Raw genomic sequence first — 15834 nt, 5'->3', positions numbered from 1 at the left:
CCCCAGGGGTTCTCAGGTCGCACTTTGAGAACTGTTGTGCTAAAGCATGTCCACAATTTACTGCAGTTTCTTTTATCAAAATCGAAGAATTTGGTGGGAAATACCTTGGTTTGAAGGAAACACTTTGCAGAATTTGTGATCTGAACCCACATCATCTCAGGGCCCTTATTTTGTCCTCCCCCCCCCCCCCAGAGACTTTACTAACTCTGCTCTTCTCTCTGGATTGTCCCATAGATTCCCTGTAAGGAGCCCCTGCTGGTGTGCCAGACCTACCGGGGGCTGTCTACCCGACTGCCCCAGACTCCGGCAACGGGGCCCCCGATGGCAGTGGGCACCTCCCTGTGAAACCTGCCAAGCTGGACGCCACAGCTCCGCACGACGACACTTTGGCCAACTCTGTGCCCCCTTTGGAGGCGTGCAACCATGCAGTCCTAGCCTGCAGCCCGGGCATCCCTGAGGAGCACTATGTAAGCGAGGCTGTGGAAGATGCTCCCAGCTGCAGAGGGTACCGGGATGCCTGCACCATCACCGGTAAGGGGGCCTTTCCTGCCTGGGACAGAGTAGGGGGCCCAGGGGCGTGGCCACAGGAGTAGGTCTGGGGGAGGTGTGAAGGGCCGGGGAGAAAAAGTCTGAGTGCAGAGAGTCGGAGCTTTGCGATTCCGAGCCCCGCCATGCAGAACCCACGTGAGATGAAGAATCGCCGCGAAGTTTAAGGATGGAAATTTTGAACCCTGAGCAGCCTGTGGTGATGCTCAGTGTAGTTTGGTGCTCCCCCCCACCCGCACTGAGGCTCAGTGTCTGATTCACACATAAAGACAGGTGGAATGGAGATCACACACGATTGCCTTGTGGGGTGCAAACCTGGAGAACTGCTTGCGGTGCCCGGCACCTACTGCCAAGGCTTGCCTGGATAGCGCTTCCTACAGATGCTTGCATCAGTCACACCTTCCCCGTGTCCCAGGAGCAGAGTTCATCATGCTGGAGCTCTTGCTTGTTCCTTTCCTCCCCGAGGGATCATCGGGACAGCACACGCAGGGGCTCCGAGCAGATATGGTGTAGTCTGGGGTGCACAGACAGCAGCGAGGAGCATTGTTAGAGTTACATCCAGATGCCTTCATATCAAAGTTCGCCCTGGTTCTCATTTTGTCTGCAGTGTTTACTTTTCTCCTCCTGTTTGAAACAATGCCCGGTGACAGCTGAAAATGTGCAGATTTGCTTCCAGTAGCTTTCCACTGCTCTGTCTCACAGTTAAGGCTGGGGGACCTCCTGTGTATCAGGAGTGTCCCAAGTACGGAGGGCCACCGGGATGGCCCAGGATCCCAGCCTGGGTGCCTAGCCCTTATGCTGGGCTCCGGCCCCACGAGTGAGTGGCCCTCTGGCTGCTCGTGCACTGAATCCCGCCCCTGCTGGCCTGCCCACTTCTGGAAGGAGACATTTCCTCCAGCTCCTCTCCCTCCACGTCATCCATTTCCCCTTGCTCATGGAGCTCTCCTGTGAGCACAGAAATGTGCTGTGATCTCTGCCTTTGTAAAAAGACTCATTCGCGGCCCCCACGGCCAGTGCCCGTATCCATGTCTCTGCTCCTCTCTGTGCTCACTGCATCTTCTCTTCTGTTCTCACCTGTGTCCAGTGCGAGCAGGCTGCGAGCCCCCCATTCCCCCAGCACTGAGGGCCTCGTCCAGTGCAGGGGTCCGTCCTCAGGCTTCATCTCCTTACCTTTTCAGCAGGGGTTGACACTGCTGACCACTCCCTTCTCCTGGAAATCGAGTCCTCCCTTGCCTCCCTGATTCTCCTGTTCTCCTACCTTGCTGGCTGCTGGTCCTCCCGAGCCTGGGGCTGTTGGAGGGCCCAGGGCTCAGTCCTTCTAAGCCCCTCGGTCTCTCATCAGCACCCGTGCCCCAGGTGATCTCCCCCAGTCGCCAGGATTTAAAATCTGCCCCACGCTGACCCCTGTCCTCAGACTAATCCTCTCCCCTGGAGGCCAGACGTGTTGGTTTAACTCCACATACAACATCTTCGCCTGGATGCCTATAGGTATCTTAAACTCGAACAGCCAAAAATGAACCGATTTCCACCTCTGCCTGCTTTTCCTGTGGTCTACCCTGTCTTTATAAATGGTACTCCTGTCCTTCCAGTTGTCCAGGCCGGATACCTCGGAGGCATCCATGGCCTCTGTATCTTTCACACCCCAGTTTGCTGGGAAGTCTCTTGGCTGTGTCTTCAGCGTGTCCAGAATTTGACAGCTTCTCACCAGCTCTACGGCATCTACCCTGTTCTGTGCCACCTTCCTCTTATGTCTGGATTATTGCAGCGACCTCCTAATTGGGCCTCCTGCTTCCCTGCTTGCTTCTGTGCAGGCTGTTCTCTGTCTACCCACCAAAGAGGCTTTTTAAACACACAATCAGATGATTTATTTAACTCTTCTGCTCCAGACCTCCAGTGGGCTCCTCTCTGACTGTGGCGGGTTGTGGTCTCAGTGACAGGGCTTTCCTACCCCCCTGACCGTCTCATCTGTGCCCACTCCACCCCAGACACACTGGCCACTTTGCTAATCCTTGGACTCACCAGGAATGTGCTGCCTCAGGGCCTTTGTTCTTGCTGCTGCCCAGCACCTGGATCACTTTACCCCCCGATGTCCTCATGATTCTTCACTTTCTCCAAAGGGCATTTCATTAGAGGCCTTTTCGTGACTGCCCTTTTCCCTTTCCTGGGACTTAGTCATGAGCTACCATGTGTTCGTATTTTAGGGCAAGGACTTTGTGCAGCCCTGAATCCCAGTGACTAAAATAGCATCTCACTAAGGCCAGTGCTTGGCAAGTGGGGTCTGTTATCTCCTTTTTACAGGTAAAGAGACTAAATCATGAGAGGCTCAGCATCCTGCCTAAGATCCCTGAGCTCTGAGGGGTGAGATTTGCATGCAGGTTGTGACCCTGGAACAGGAGTTCTCACCTCCCCCCCCCCCCCAGGAATACAGTCCAGTGGGGTGGACAGATGAGCAAGTGAAAATGGACAGTGCACCGTGGTTAGCACAGTGATAAGCACGGGCACATGGGAGCACGCTGAGGGGGGTGCCTGGCCGAGCCTGGGAGGGGGAAGTTTGGGGGAGGACCCATAGGGCTTCCTGGAGGAGGCAGTGTCCCAACTGCGTCCTCATTTGTCCAAGCGTGTGAACTAACTCCCAGGCTTCCAGTGGCATCTGTGCCAGCGAAATCCAGGAAACGTCCAGCCTGTTGAAATAGTTTTACTTTCTCTGAACGTGACAGCCGAGGGCAAAGAAATGGTAGAATGCAGTGCTGAAACTTCAAACGCCACAGGGCGTGGTGCCTGGGGGCCCTTTGCTGGGACGTGGGTGGCAAGCCCCGAGGACAGCTGAGCAGCAGAGCTCAGTGCTGTCCCGTTTGGCGGTGGCTCAGTAAACAGGAGTGTAAGCACAGACCCTGTTACGTGTTCAAGGTGCTGGGCAGCCCGATGATGCAGGACCTGCTCAGGTTCAAGTCTTACTGGATGGTCACTGAGAGGAGGACACAGAGTGAAAAATATTCTTGGAGAGACCTGGAGTGTCCCCAAGAATGCCTCTGTGCCTCCAGGGGCTTCGCCAAGTGCAGTCCCGGGAGCCCACTTGGCATCCGGCCTCTGATAAATACCCTCCGCCCCTGGTTCCCAGCGAGCAGTGAGGTGAACAGCAGACTTTTTGTTCCTCTTTCATTTTTAGGCAGAGCCCAATGTCCAGCACAAAGCCCTGCTTCCCCTGCTCCTCCCCCCTCCCCTCAACTTAAGGATATCACATTTTGGGGTGCGTCATTTTCTCTTTGGGGCGGTTTAACAAGATGAGCCGATAGGGTGCCCAGGCTGCCTGGAGTTACGTAACCCATTGTGCCTCCGGAGCAGCTCACAATCTTAGGATTTGCCCCAACAAGCAAACCGAGAAAGCTGCTGAGGAAGGCACAGGAGGGTAGCTGTGCCGAGGTCCTGCCCGCGCTGGGGTTCTCATGGAGAGTCCCCTTTCTCACTGAACTGCTTTTGGAGTTGATTTCTGTACATGGCATTGGTACTTCAGTTCGGGCAGCCCGTTGGGGCCCAGCCTCTGCCAGGACTCGGCCAAGGCAAGCTCATTCGGACAGACTCCTGTGGTAAGTTGTCTGCTGTTTGTTTTCTCTGCGGTGTGGCCGGAAAGGAGAGGAGACCACAGGAGAAGTAGTGTCTCTCCTGCCCTGTTCTGCTTGGTGGGTCGTCCTTGGGCACGTGTGGGGAAATTGCAGTATCGCATCACCAAAGGGCAGAGCCGAGGATCCTTAGAGGCTGCTGCCGCCTCATCCCCTCGTCCCGGAGGCTCAGGGGAAGCAGTGACACGCGGCCAAGAGGGGCAGCTCTGAGTTGGGACCAGGCCTCCCGGGCTCCCACCACCTTCCCCTTGTGGTTCACTGCAGCAGCTAAACAGGGAGGGTCTCCAAGCCCTGCTCTGGCCTCTCCAACTCTTCAGTTTTTCCTAATTCTGTGTCTTCATCCTGGTTTCTCAGAACCTCACCTGGCATCTGGGTCAGTGAGGACTTTTTTGAAAGGCAAAGAACAGAGTTAGCGTCTCCCTTCCTCCTCCTCTCTTTTCTGCCTTTCCTGTTTTTTTTTTTTTTTCTTTACTAAGTGTGCTTGGCCCCGTCCGTACCTCTGATCCACACCCCAGTGATGGAGAGCTTGCGAATCAGCTCTGCTCTGGCTTGTCTCCCCTGCTGGGGGGCCGATCAGAGTCCGATGATGGATGAGTGTCTGGTATCTGCCCTGCCTACATGCTGTTACCAAGAGCTGTCTGGGCCCAATCCCAGTAAACTGAGAGGCGAGCCCCTCTCGGCCTGTTCGAATTGGTTCAGTTTTTCAGGACATTTAAGAGTTTGGATGAGAGATGATGGGGTCCCGTGAGTGTGTGAGCGTGGGGGGGCTACATAAAGCTCCTTCAGGCATGTTCCATGATTCTGACCGAATCAGAAGAGCTCCTCAAGGCCAGCATTTTGCTGGGGTCCAGCATGAGAACTGGTTCTTGCCCCGAGCGCTGGGGGCGGGCGGAGGTGTAGCTGACCAGCGGCGGCCCCATGAGAATTGCTCCCACTCTGCAAATCCACTGTTTAGGATTTGTTCCTTTTCCATCATTAGCCTAAGCCATCAAACTAGATGGTTTATCCTCTGAAAACATGCTCAGAGAAAATATTATGGGTGTTTTTTATGAATTCAGTTTAATGTCTTTGCTTTTATTGGTTCATGTCTGATGTAAAATTCCTCATGTGTTTTCCGTTGAAAAGTTATAACCTAAATGGTACTTGGCTGAATGAAACAGAAAAGAATGGACCGTGAACTATCCCTTCTTTCATGGGGTGAGAAGATGTGAATTAGAATCCAGGGAATTACACGTGTATGTTTTCTAAACTCTTAACTTGGAAGTGTTCTTTTCTTCTTCTTAGTGGAATGTGCTCTCTTTAGCAGTTGGTTTTTGCTCATGGAATGCAGGGGGAAGGCCTCGTATGCTGATTTCCAGAGCTAATGTTTAATCTTCAGCAAAACACGCAGTCATTCACGTCTCTTTTAAGTACTCTATAAGTGATTGTGGAGGCCAACTCTGATCCTCCTTCTCCATCAGTCCTTCATTGTGAGGTGAGTGGGGAGAATGTTTGTCACACAGGGTCTTTGACGTACATTGTAAAATTTAGGTAAGACGCATTAGTAAGATTCTTAGCATGCAGTCGGGAAGCTGTAGTTCCAGGTGCTTGATACATATATTTTTATCTTCCTAACTGGTTTTCGTTTTGAATTTGAAACAAGTTTTGAAAGTATCCAGTGTATTCCTGTTAGTCTTTACCCATTTTAAACCATTTCAGGAAGCTGGCAAATAGTAAATTATGTTAAGCAAAATTAAAGAAGGATCTTATTATTCTTTTTAAAGATTTTATTATTTATTTGAGAGAGAACGAGAGCGAGAGAGCACACAAGCAGAGGGGAAGGGGCAGAGGCAGAGGGAGAAGCAGGCTTCCCATTGAGCAGGGAACCTAATGCAGGGCTCTATCCCAGGACCCTGAGATCATGACCTGAGCCGAAGGCAGATGCTTAACCAACTGAGCCACTCAGGCGCCCCAAGAGTGATCTTATTTTAAAGTATTAATCAGGCGTGCTTTGCAGGGGCTTCAGAACATCGATCCCAGCAGCAAATAGCATTCCTCATGGTGTTCCTTCAGAAGCTCCATTTTCATAATGAATTTATATTAATTTGATTTGCAGGTATCAGAGTGAGGTCGCTTCATGCATGCTTTTGTCAAGGTGCCCTCTTTTCGATGTGACCAGACCAGGGTTCAGAGGCATTTGCTGGCTGAGGGGCCAGGTGTGGGCCTCTGGCCTCAGCACCCTGTTTGCCCCCTTGGCCAGGGTCTGCTGTAGGGGCTTTCCAGGGACTTGGCGAGAGAGGGTGTGCGGCTGCCAGGAGCAGGCCTTGCAGCTGGGTTCAGATGTTCCCCTGTCTGTGCAGTTCAGCGGTGACTCTGGGACTTGCGGCCCAGAGAGACCTGTCTGTGTTCCCTGCCCTCCCCACCCCCCGTGTGAACATTGACGGATTTGAGCCCTTCCAGCTGAGACCATCATGAACTGGAACTTTATAGCTGTAATTAGACCTGGAACAAATCAGATTTCATAAATCTTGTATTAGTCAGGGCTCTCCGGAGAGACAGAACCAACAGGATATACATATATAAAGAGGTTTATTATAAAGAATTGACTCACGGGATTATGGAGGCTGACAAGTCCCAAGGTCTGCAGTCAGCAAGCTGGAGGCCCAGGGGACCCAGTGGTGTAGCTCCAGGCCAAAGACCAGCAGCTTGCAAGCTAGGAAGGGCCAGTGTTTCAGTTTGAGTCCAAAGGCAGGAAAAAGTTGATGTCAGAGCTACAAGGCAGTCAGGCTGGAGGATTATCTTACTCGAGGGAGGTCTCTTTGTTCTATTCAGGCCTTTACCAGATTGGATGAGGCCCACCCACATTAAGGAGGGCAGTCTGCTTTACTCTGTCTACTGATTTAAATGTTGATCTCTTCCAAAGATTCCTTCACAGAAACAGCCTGAATAATGTTTGGTCAACTATCTGGTCATCCCATGGCTCAGTGAGGTTGACAGTTAGCCATCACAAATGCTAACAACAGGCTGACCTTACAAGTGGTTGCTCCATGCCTACCTAGCAGGCTTCCAAGCACCTCTGGGGAAACTCATTTCGTCCTTGGCACAACCCTGCTAGGGTAGGGGGTGGGGTGGGTATTGTTATCACCCATACCTTTAAGGAGGCGTAGAGTGGAGTGGCCTGTCCTCTCATGTAAAATAGGGGTCCTTGGGGTTTAGACCCAGCAGTGGCATTTGCTGAGCCTATTTCAATGAACTTCCTCCATTGTGAAAATTTTTTTTTTAGAGACAGAGAGAGCTAGAGCAAGTAAGCAGGGGGAGGGGCAGAGGGAGAGGGAAAGAGAATCTTTTTTTTTTCTTTTTTTAAGATTTTCTTTATTTGAGAGAGAGTGAGAGAGAGCGCGTGCACACAAAGGGAGAGGGAGAAGCCGACTCCCCGATGAGCAGGGAACCCAATGTGGGGCTCCATCCCAGGACCCTGGGAACATGACCTGAGCCCAAGGCAGACGCTTAACTGACTGAGCCACCCCAGCACCCTGAAAAATTTTTTTAATGATTTCATTTAATTAGGGTTTTAAATTATAAAAATAATACATTCAAGTGGTAAAACTTGGATTATACCAAAGCACAGCAATGTAGAATAACTCTATCATCTATGTAGTTTAACGGTGTTTTTTAAAAAATCATTCCAAGAAGTTTTTTTTCTAGATTCTTTTTCAGAAAAACACAAATGGGACCATACCCTATACCCTGATCTGCATTTTAAAAAAGTTGACACTACCACTTAACGATTGTTTCATTACGATACATGTAATATTGCCTTAATCTTTTAAAATAGCTACAGAGTCTCCTGTTGTTTCTCATCCTTATCATTTTTTTTAATCCAGCAATTCTCAGGTGTACCGTTCCTTTTTATAACATTTTAAAATTTGTCCTTTATTAATTGCAAATGGATAAATCACTCATCCTTCTCAAGACCACTTTTAAAGAACCAGCATCATGGCATGATGCTGCCCCACTGTAACGTAGACGAGAAGCTAAAGCAAACCGCTGTGACCTGGATTTCAGCTGCGATGGCGTGCACATGGCCTCGTCAGGGTGCCTGACAGGTCCTGCCTCTCTGCGGGTGGAATCACCCGGAAGGTGGCAACTGCAAGGGCAACTGACTGTGTGCTGGGCACTTAAGGTCCAAGCAAGAGCCGCTGTTTGGGGCAGACCCCTCTTGGTGGAGCCTTTACGTTATTTCCAGGGTTTGTGTTTTAACAGGACGCCTGGGAACATTCTTGCATGTGTATCTTTTGGGTCACTTATCCTATGTGTCTGTAAGGTAACAGGGGATGTGCATTTAGTATTTGGTCTATACCACAGCACTGCTTGCACCCATTAGTGCCTAGTGTGAGTGTGAGGGAGTGGCCGTTTCTTGCCAACTCTGGGCATCAACTCTTCATCTCAGTTAATCAGGTAGTCATGAAGAAAGGTACTTCATTTTATTTTGTATCTTTTTCATTATGAATAGTCTGTACCCCTTTTCTGTTGCATTTTATTTTCTGCAAACAGCCTGGTGTGTGTGTGTGTGTGTGTGTGTGTGTGTGTGTGTGTGTGTGTGTTTTGTTTTTGCTCATGTTTCTAATGGGTTGTTGACCTTTAAGAGGTATAATTGAGTTTCTATTGTGTGTACGGAGGATAGGGCAGTGTGCCAGGTTGAGATTCTTTTATGTTTCAGAAGAGGAAAAATGTCTTAAAAATAGTCACATGAATTACTATTTAACTACTATTACTATTTATTTGATATTCATAGAAGCAGAGGGTGATAAAATATTACATAAAGGGGATTTTTGAAGTGGCATTTCCAAGAAGGTTTCTATGGGAAAGCAGTATTTAAGCAGAAGTCTGAAGGGTACGTAGGAGTTTGCAGGGTGGGGATGGGAGAAGAGCATTCTAAGCGGTGAAGACAGGGTGAGCAAAGGCCCTGTGGTGTGAAGATTATTGACAGTAATAGCTAACATTGATAGAACACTTACTATGTACTAGGTGTTGTCCTAAATGCCTTTTATATCTACCTGCATTTAATTCTCCTCTATCACTTATGCAGCACACTACCCCAAACCTTGGCCGTTTAGAACAGCAAACATTTATAGTCTCACATATTTCTGTGGGTTGAGAAGTCAGGAGTAGCTTAGCTGGGTGGTTTTAATTCAGGGTCCCTCGTGATGTCGACAAAGGCTGCAGGGGATATCGACGTTCCCAGATATTTGAGCAACTATGGGATGAAGACACTTGTGAGAATTTCCGGAGTGGGGACTTTAGTTTTGATGGATGTTGCCAGAGAGGTTGTATTTTTTATTGTTCAGATAAAGTGGGGGTGTCTGGGCCCACACCCCCTGCACCCCCCTACACCCCGGGTATTAGCAAACACCTCGCACTTTGCCAACTGAGGTGTGAAAACAAGAGCGCAGATGGTCTCGATTTATATTCCTCTCAGTACATAGAAGGAGTTTTTATTTTTATTTTCCGTATCTGAGGAGAAATGCTTCTTAACAGTTTCTGTTTTTAGCCCATGGAGTAGTTACTTCCATGATTCCGTATGAGAGAATAGTAATTTACACTTCCCTTTCTCTCTTTGCCAACGGAGGAGAAGGTCTCCTTGTACCTGCCTCACTGGCTTGCCGTGAGGATTCACCGAGTTACTACACGCAGAGTGCTGAGCATGCTGTGGGCACATAGTAAGTGTTCAGTGAGTCAGTTTCAGTGTTGTTACAGTTGCCTGCCGTCTGTGTATCATCTGTGCTTTGTCTGTCTGTCTCGCTATCATTGTCTGTTCATCTGTGTGCATTTGGCCTGGAGGAGAGCCCTGGGCTGCCTGAGGCTGGGGCGGTAGGTGGAGGGTCGAGGGGAAGGACGGCGGGTTGCAGAGTTTCACCTGTTGCCCTTCTGCTCTCCCTTGGTTTGCGGCCCCTTCCTCCTCTTCTGTTTGTCTCTCTGTCTCTGAGCCTGGGCCCCAGACTTACCCTGTCCTTTCTGACATCAGCGCGCTCCCATCTGTCTCCCAGAAACGTGCTTATCTTTTACCCACCCATGGCTCTTCTCTCACTTCTTCCTTCCTTTGCCCGGCTGGGTTTGTTCTTCCTTTTTTGTTCTTTTACTGCTCTTCTTGTTCAGGGGCCGGCTTTGCGGGGAGTGGCAAGCTGGGCTGGATTTGGCTCCCATCACTGGAAGGCCTTGCCAGGCAGCCTCAGGGCGGGGCAGGTCTCCGAGGCTTCTGGGGTGCTGGGGAGGCAGAATTTGTTTCTCTCCCTGTCTGATGGGAATGATGGACTTACTAGAGGGAGCAAGTGACATATTATTGTGAAATACTTAGAAAATATAAGGAGCCTAGTAGCACCTTCTACAGTGATGGAAATGTCCTCCATTAAACGTCTTCATAGACTTGTAGCGTATGATCTCTGTGGTTTTTTTTTTTTTTAAAGCTTTAGTCCTTCCATTTAATAAGATATATAGGGTGCTCTCCTTTTATGCTTATTCTAACATAGTTCTGTTGAAACCTTAGTGGACATACATGGGGTTTGAGAGGAAATAGGGTTGACCCACTGTACTTTCTCAAGGTGCCATGAACTTGTTCCTGTGGGAAGTCCAGCCACCCCCATATTTCAGCCCAAACAGACTCTGCCAGTATTCCCAAGGGAGAAGCAGTGTGGCTTCCTGGGGTTCTCAGCCTAAAGCATATTGGCTTTGGGGCAGAGACATCCGGGTGTGTTTTACGGCTACAGCATTTACAGTGGGACCCGGGGCAAGTCAGCTGGTCTCTGAACCTGTTTCTGCGTCTCTAAAATGGGATGACAGTAAGAACCTCAGGGCCGTTGGTACTCATTGTGGTGATTCCTATTAAGTACCTGGTACAGCGGTGCAGGGAAGGTGTTCAGTAAGGACTGGTGACTCTTTTTACTTACAGGCTCTACTTAATTCCCATTTTGGTGAACGCTGCCTCCACCCAGCCCAGTTTACCAGGAAATCTGCTACAGTCCTTGCCCATCGTCCTCAGCTGGCGGTTCACTGCCAGCATGGCTTGATTTTGAATTCCAGAAGTGAGGAGCCAGGTTTTGGATCACCCGCTGGGGTGTGTCCTGTGCCTTATACAAACAGGGATCACTGTGTGTTTGTGATTCGAGTCTTTAAATTTCGCAGGTGTCTGTCCTGGGAAACAGACTGAACACATGCATGCGGACACGTGGTCAGTCCGAGGCTCTGGGAAGGCCTGGAGGGCCCTGGCTTTTTAAACTGCAGTCATACCAGGACCTGCCTCAGAGCCAGGGGCCAGTGGGCATCCCGTTGCCGGAGGGCTAGCTCAGAGGACTATTTTCAGTTTTCGTTTGCTCGTTTCTTTTTACTTCTCCCCTTCTTTCCTCTCTTGTCTTTGTCTCCCCTCTTCTGCCCTCCCTCCCTACTCCCTTTCCCCTTCTTCCCCTGCTCTCCCCCGCCCCCATAAGAGAAACTATTTTTTCTCTTTAAAAAATATTTAATTTTAGAGAGAGAGTGTGAGCGCATGCTAGCATGTGGGGGTAGGGGCAGAGAGAGGGGGAGAGAGAGAATCTCAAGCAGACTCCCTACTGAGTGTGGAGCCCGACACATGGCTTGATCTCGCGATCCTGAAATCAGGACCTGAGCCAAAATCAAGAGTTAGATGCTTAACCGGCTGAGCCACCCAGGTTTTCTGAAACCTGAAGTTCAGATGCCCCGTCCTGGCCACGACCTCTTTTTTCTTTTTCTAAAAATTTTACAACAGGGGTGGATCTAGCTGGGCAGACTCTAGAAGTTGTGCCACATTCGGCCAGAACTACTTAGGTAAAGACAGCAGGCTGCAGGCCCTGCTGGGTTAATGTTTTTTAGTGCTTTTCTGGCACACGGAGGAGGTGAAGGTGGCCTGTTGTAAACTAGTTCCTTTCTTGTGTCTGGGTAATAGGAGCCCTCTTCTGTTCTCAGACACATCTGGGATAATGAAGGGGCTACATAATACTGATTTGGGATATGCTGGGGTTTGGCTAGAAGAGGAAGATAAGTAAAGGTGTTTCCCAGCCATGCTGCTGGGTTCGTGCAGGTGAGCAAACAGACTAGAGAAGGGACTGCTCCTTAACACTGTGCGTGCAGCCATTGTGCAGTAGGTCTAGGGAATTCTCAGATGGAGCTAAATGGGAAGGGAGGGCTGAGCATTTGCATGTGAGCTCTGGAAGTCTTCAGGAGGGAACCTGACCACTGGGGGAGTGAAGGAAGGAGGGAGAGCATACAGAGACTGGCCACTCACTCTCTGGGCAATGGGAAGCTGCTGCAAGGTGGTTTTACCCTGAATTACTGCCCTGCAGAGAGGCTGTTTCAGACCTTACCCAGCCCATCTCATCCCCAGCCCTGCCACCCCAGCACTGTGTCAGAATAGGTGATGGGGTGCTGGGCGTGGTGGCCCCTCTGAACATGGGAGTCCCCAGCCTTCTGGAGCTTTCCACCAGCCCCGCGGTGCTTTGTGATTTCCCCTAGTGCTTCCGGGAGCCCAGGGGCAGGGCAGGGTAAGGCAGACGCTTGTTCCTGCAGAATTGGGTGAAAGTACTGTGGAATGAGGAGGGTAGTTGAAGCAAAGGGCTGTGGGATTCAAGCTGGAGGGAAGGGCACCATTGAGGCAAAGTGGAGGGATCACGGGGCAGTGGTCTGGATGTGGCACAGTGGGAATAAGTGAGGGGGAGCTGTGAGGAGAGGGGGCTGGAGGGGCTGGTCGTGGTCGGGAGGGGGCACCTGAATTTCAGGTTTCAGAGGTGGCCCAGGTGCAGCTGGCAGAGGTGGAGTGTGTGGTCCAGGGAGGGACTAGGAAGTGGACAAGTGAGCGTGAGCCAAGGGGTGGCGTGAGTCTCAAGTGAGCAAGGGTAAGGGCAGGTGGAAGAAAATGAACCATCTGTGGCTGGAGGAGCCAGAGAATGCGGACGCTAACTCCAGACCCCGTGTGAACCATCTCAGAGCAAGACTCGAATCTTCTTCCAGGGGGTTTTCAGCCCTCCTGGATTTTGATCTGTATGCTGGAACATGTTTGTGGGCTGAACTGAAACTTCCTAGTGGGAGAGAACCTTCCTTCTTCTTAATGGTTGGAAAGACGATGATGATAAGGCTAAGCCTAGGGGCATGGTGACCCTGACATTCCTTCTCTTATAGGAATTCTGTTCTCATTTTCAAACCAACATGCTCAGTTTCAGCTTGTCTGATAAATATAATTTTACTTCTTTTTCGGTATCAAGAAAAACCTTGACAACAGTCCATTCAGATGATCATAACTGCAGGTGTGAACTCCATTGCTCACTGTTATTTCAGCTCGATTTCTCCCTATTTATGGGGGGGGTTGTGGTGGGTAGAAATGGGAAGAGACACGTCTGATTTGAGAAAGGGTATGGGAGTCCTCTGGTGCCCAGTCTCCTTTTGCCTGGGACCAGGAGGCTGGGAGTGGCCCGCCCAGGTGTGCACGCAGCACCACCTAGTGGGCAAGGGAAGCACCAGCAACGGGAGTGGCAGCCTTAACCCGGAGACCAGATATGTGGGGTGCCCTGGGGTCCGCAACTTCTGAAAGGGACTGAAGGAAAGAGGAGGTTAATTGTCCAAAGAATCCGACAGGGAGGACAGACAGCTTAGCTGGGTAGAACAAAACAAATCTCCCTCCGTTCCTCCATGCCTTCCTCTGTCTTGTTCCTTCCACCTTTATTTTAGTTGATCCCCATCTGCTGTTTGCTGGAGTTCATTCCAGAAATTGTTTTTTTTTTTTTTTGCAAGGGGGAGGGTATTATGAGAGCCAAGCGTGACCATGTCTTTCCTGCTTAGGCTGCTGGTTAGGAGGTCCTGATGGTGGTGTGATTTCAGTGCCGTGCAGGCAACTTTATTCTTCTAGCTCTCAGTCATCAGACATCATATCATTTTATTTATTTTTTTATTTTTATTTTTTTAAAGATTTATTTATTTATTTATTTGAAAGAGAGAGAATGAGAGAGAGAGAGAGAGAGAGAGAGCGAGCACATGAGAGGGGGGAGGGTCAGAGGGAGAAGCAGACTCCCCGCTGAGCAGGGAGCCCAATGCGGGACTCGATCCCGGGACTCCAGGATCATGACCTGAGCCAAAGGCAGTCGCTTAACCAACTGAGCCACCCAGGCGCCCCAGACATCATATCATTTTAAACTGAGCGTATATATTAGTCAGGTTTTGTTGGGTAATAAACCACTCCCAAATCCACAGTGGGTGCTGCAACATTTATTCCTAGATCGTGGTCGTAGGTGACCTGAGGATTGCCTGGGCTTCAATCTGGGTCTGCTCCACTTAGTTCTTATTTGAGGATTTGAGCTCAAGGGTCCCTGGCTGTCTAGGGCTGGACCCTTCCGGCGGAACACAGGGCCGAGCAGACAAACTCAGCCAACACATTCTCACATTCCAGACTGGCCGAGGCAAGTTCTGTGGCCCCGCTCAGTCACAGAACTGTGAAGTGGTATTTTGTTCACAGTACACCAAAACCAAAGCCAGGGTAGGTAGTGAAGGAAGAATTGTGAATAAGATGAGGAGCCGGATTTGAGAAGATCCTCAAATGGCTGAGGCCCCTTGGTGGCCTTCAGGAAGCCTCGGGGAGTACACGATCTCTCCTATGGCCTAGAATAGGGGTTGGCAGACCTTTCTCCTAAAGGCCAGAGAGTAAATATTTCAGGCTTGTGGGTCACATGACCTGTGTTGCAACGACTGGCCTCTGCAGTCATAGCTGAAAGCAGCCGTAGACCATACCGAAGGAATGAGTGTATAGCTGGGTTTCAGTAAAGTCCTTATTTATGAAAACAGGCTGTGGCTGGATTTGACCATGGATCGTAGTTGGTGGACTTCTGGCGTAGACGTTCAAGCCCTGATTTCTCTCTGGGTGTCAACCTAACAGTACGAGAAGGAATACCCCTTGTTAGTTGGGAGGCTGCTGGTGAGTCCAGTAATACTCCACCCACCGTTCAGCATGGTAAAGCCGTAAATGGCTGTTCCATGTCATTGAATTTTCTAGGCAGCCAAAACTTCTTGTTTCTAAGTATGAAACCTCGTTTTGCTTAACCTGTTCTCCATAGAAATGTCTGGGAGGGGTATGAGAAGATCCTTGGTCTTCCCAAGGATGATGGGAAAGGCGATTTAACCTTCCTGGTGGATTCAGATTTATCTTTCAGGAACATCGTTTTTGTGAAGGACTTTGAAGTGTGCCTAAGTAAGGGTAGTGGGTGTGCTCGGTGACCCTACTTCCCCATCTCTTGTGGTTACCTTTTTGTGTGTGTGTGACCGCTCCATTGAGATATAATTCACCCCTTAAAGTGTATAATTTGATGGCTTTTTGTTTGTTCACAGGGTTGTGTGGTTATTACCACAAATCAATTTTAGAACATTTTCTTCACCCCCAAAAGAAACTCCAGACCCTTTAGCTGCCACCCCCAGTCCACTCCCATTTACCCCCCCCCCCAGTGTGACTGAATTTTTAATGAGCTTTTGGAGGGTCACCTCTTGGAATCTGCTACCCTGGTTTCTTGGCCCTAACAGGCACAGTCCTGGCCTTGGAGAGCAGAGCGAGGAATCATCATCATCATCATCATCTTCTTTTTTTTTTAAGATTTTATTTATTTATCAGAGAGAGAGCGAGCGAGCACAAGCAGGGGTCACTACAGGC

General features: G+C 49.9%; 1 protein-coding gene across 6 annotated transcripts in view; it reads left to right on the top strand.

Moving 5' to 3' along the window:
• The first annotated feature begins 252 nt into the window (after positions 1–252).
• The window catches only part of TRAK1 (trafficking kinesin protein 1), a 111447-nt gene continuing 95865 nt past the window's right edge, over positions 253–15834 (top strand). For 3 of the 6 annotated variants that reach the window (XR_003609943.2, XM_028107169.2, XM_028107167.2), the window contains exon 1: positions 3809–4130. Coding sequence is in view for 4 of the 6 variants with exons in the window: in XM_028107169.2 (XP_027962970.1) it covers positions 4040–4130 (91 nt within the window). In the remaining 2 variants the exon portion in view is untranslated. Of the gene's footprint in view, positions 532–3806; positions 4131–15834 lie in introns of those variants that run through there. The other 3 variants (XM_028107173.2, XM_088026546.1, XM_028107170.2) reach the window with 3 other exon arrangements.

This window comes from Eumetopias jubatus, unplaced genomic scaffold (assembly GCF_037043125.1).
Source record: "Eumetopias jubatus isolate StellerSeaLion01/CBP00866 unplaced genomic scaffold, mEumJub1_p1.0 scaffold_1, whole genome shotgun sequence".
NCBI classification, from domain to species: Eukaryota; Metazoa; Chordata; class Mammalia; order Carnivora; family Otariidae; genus Eumetopias; species Eumetopias jubatus.
The sequence above is the reverse complement of the archived record's forward strand: the minus strand, read 5'-3'. Positions and strand labels throughout refer to the sequence as shown.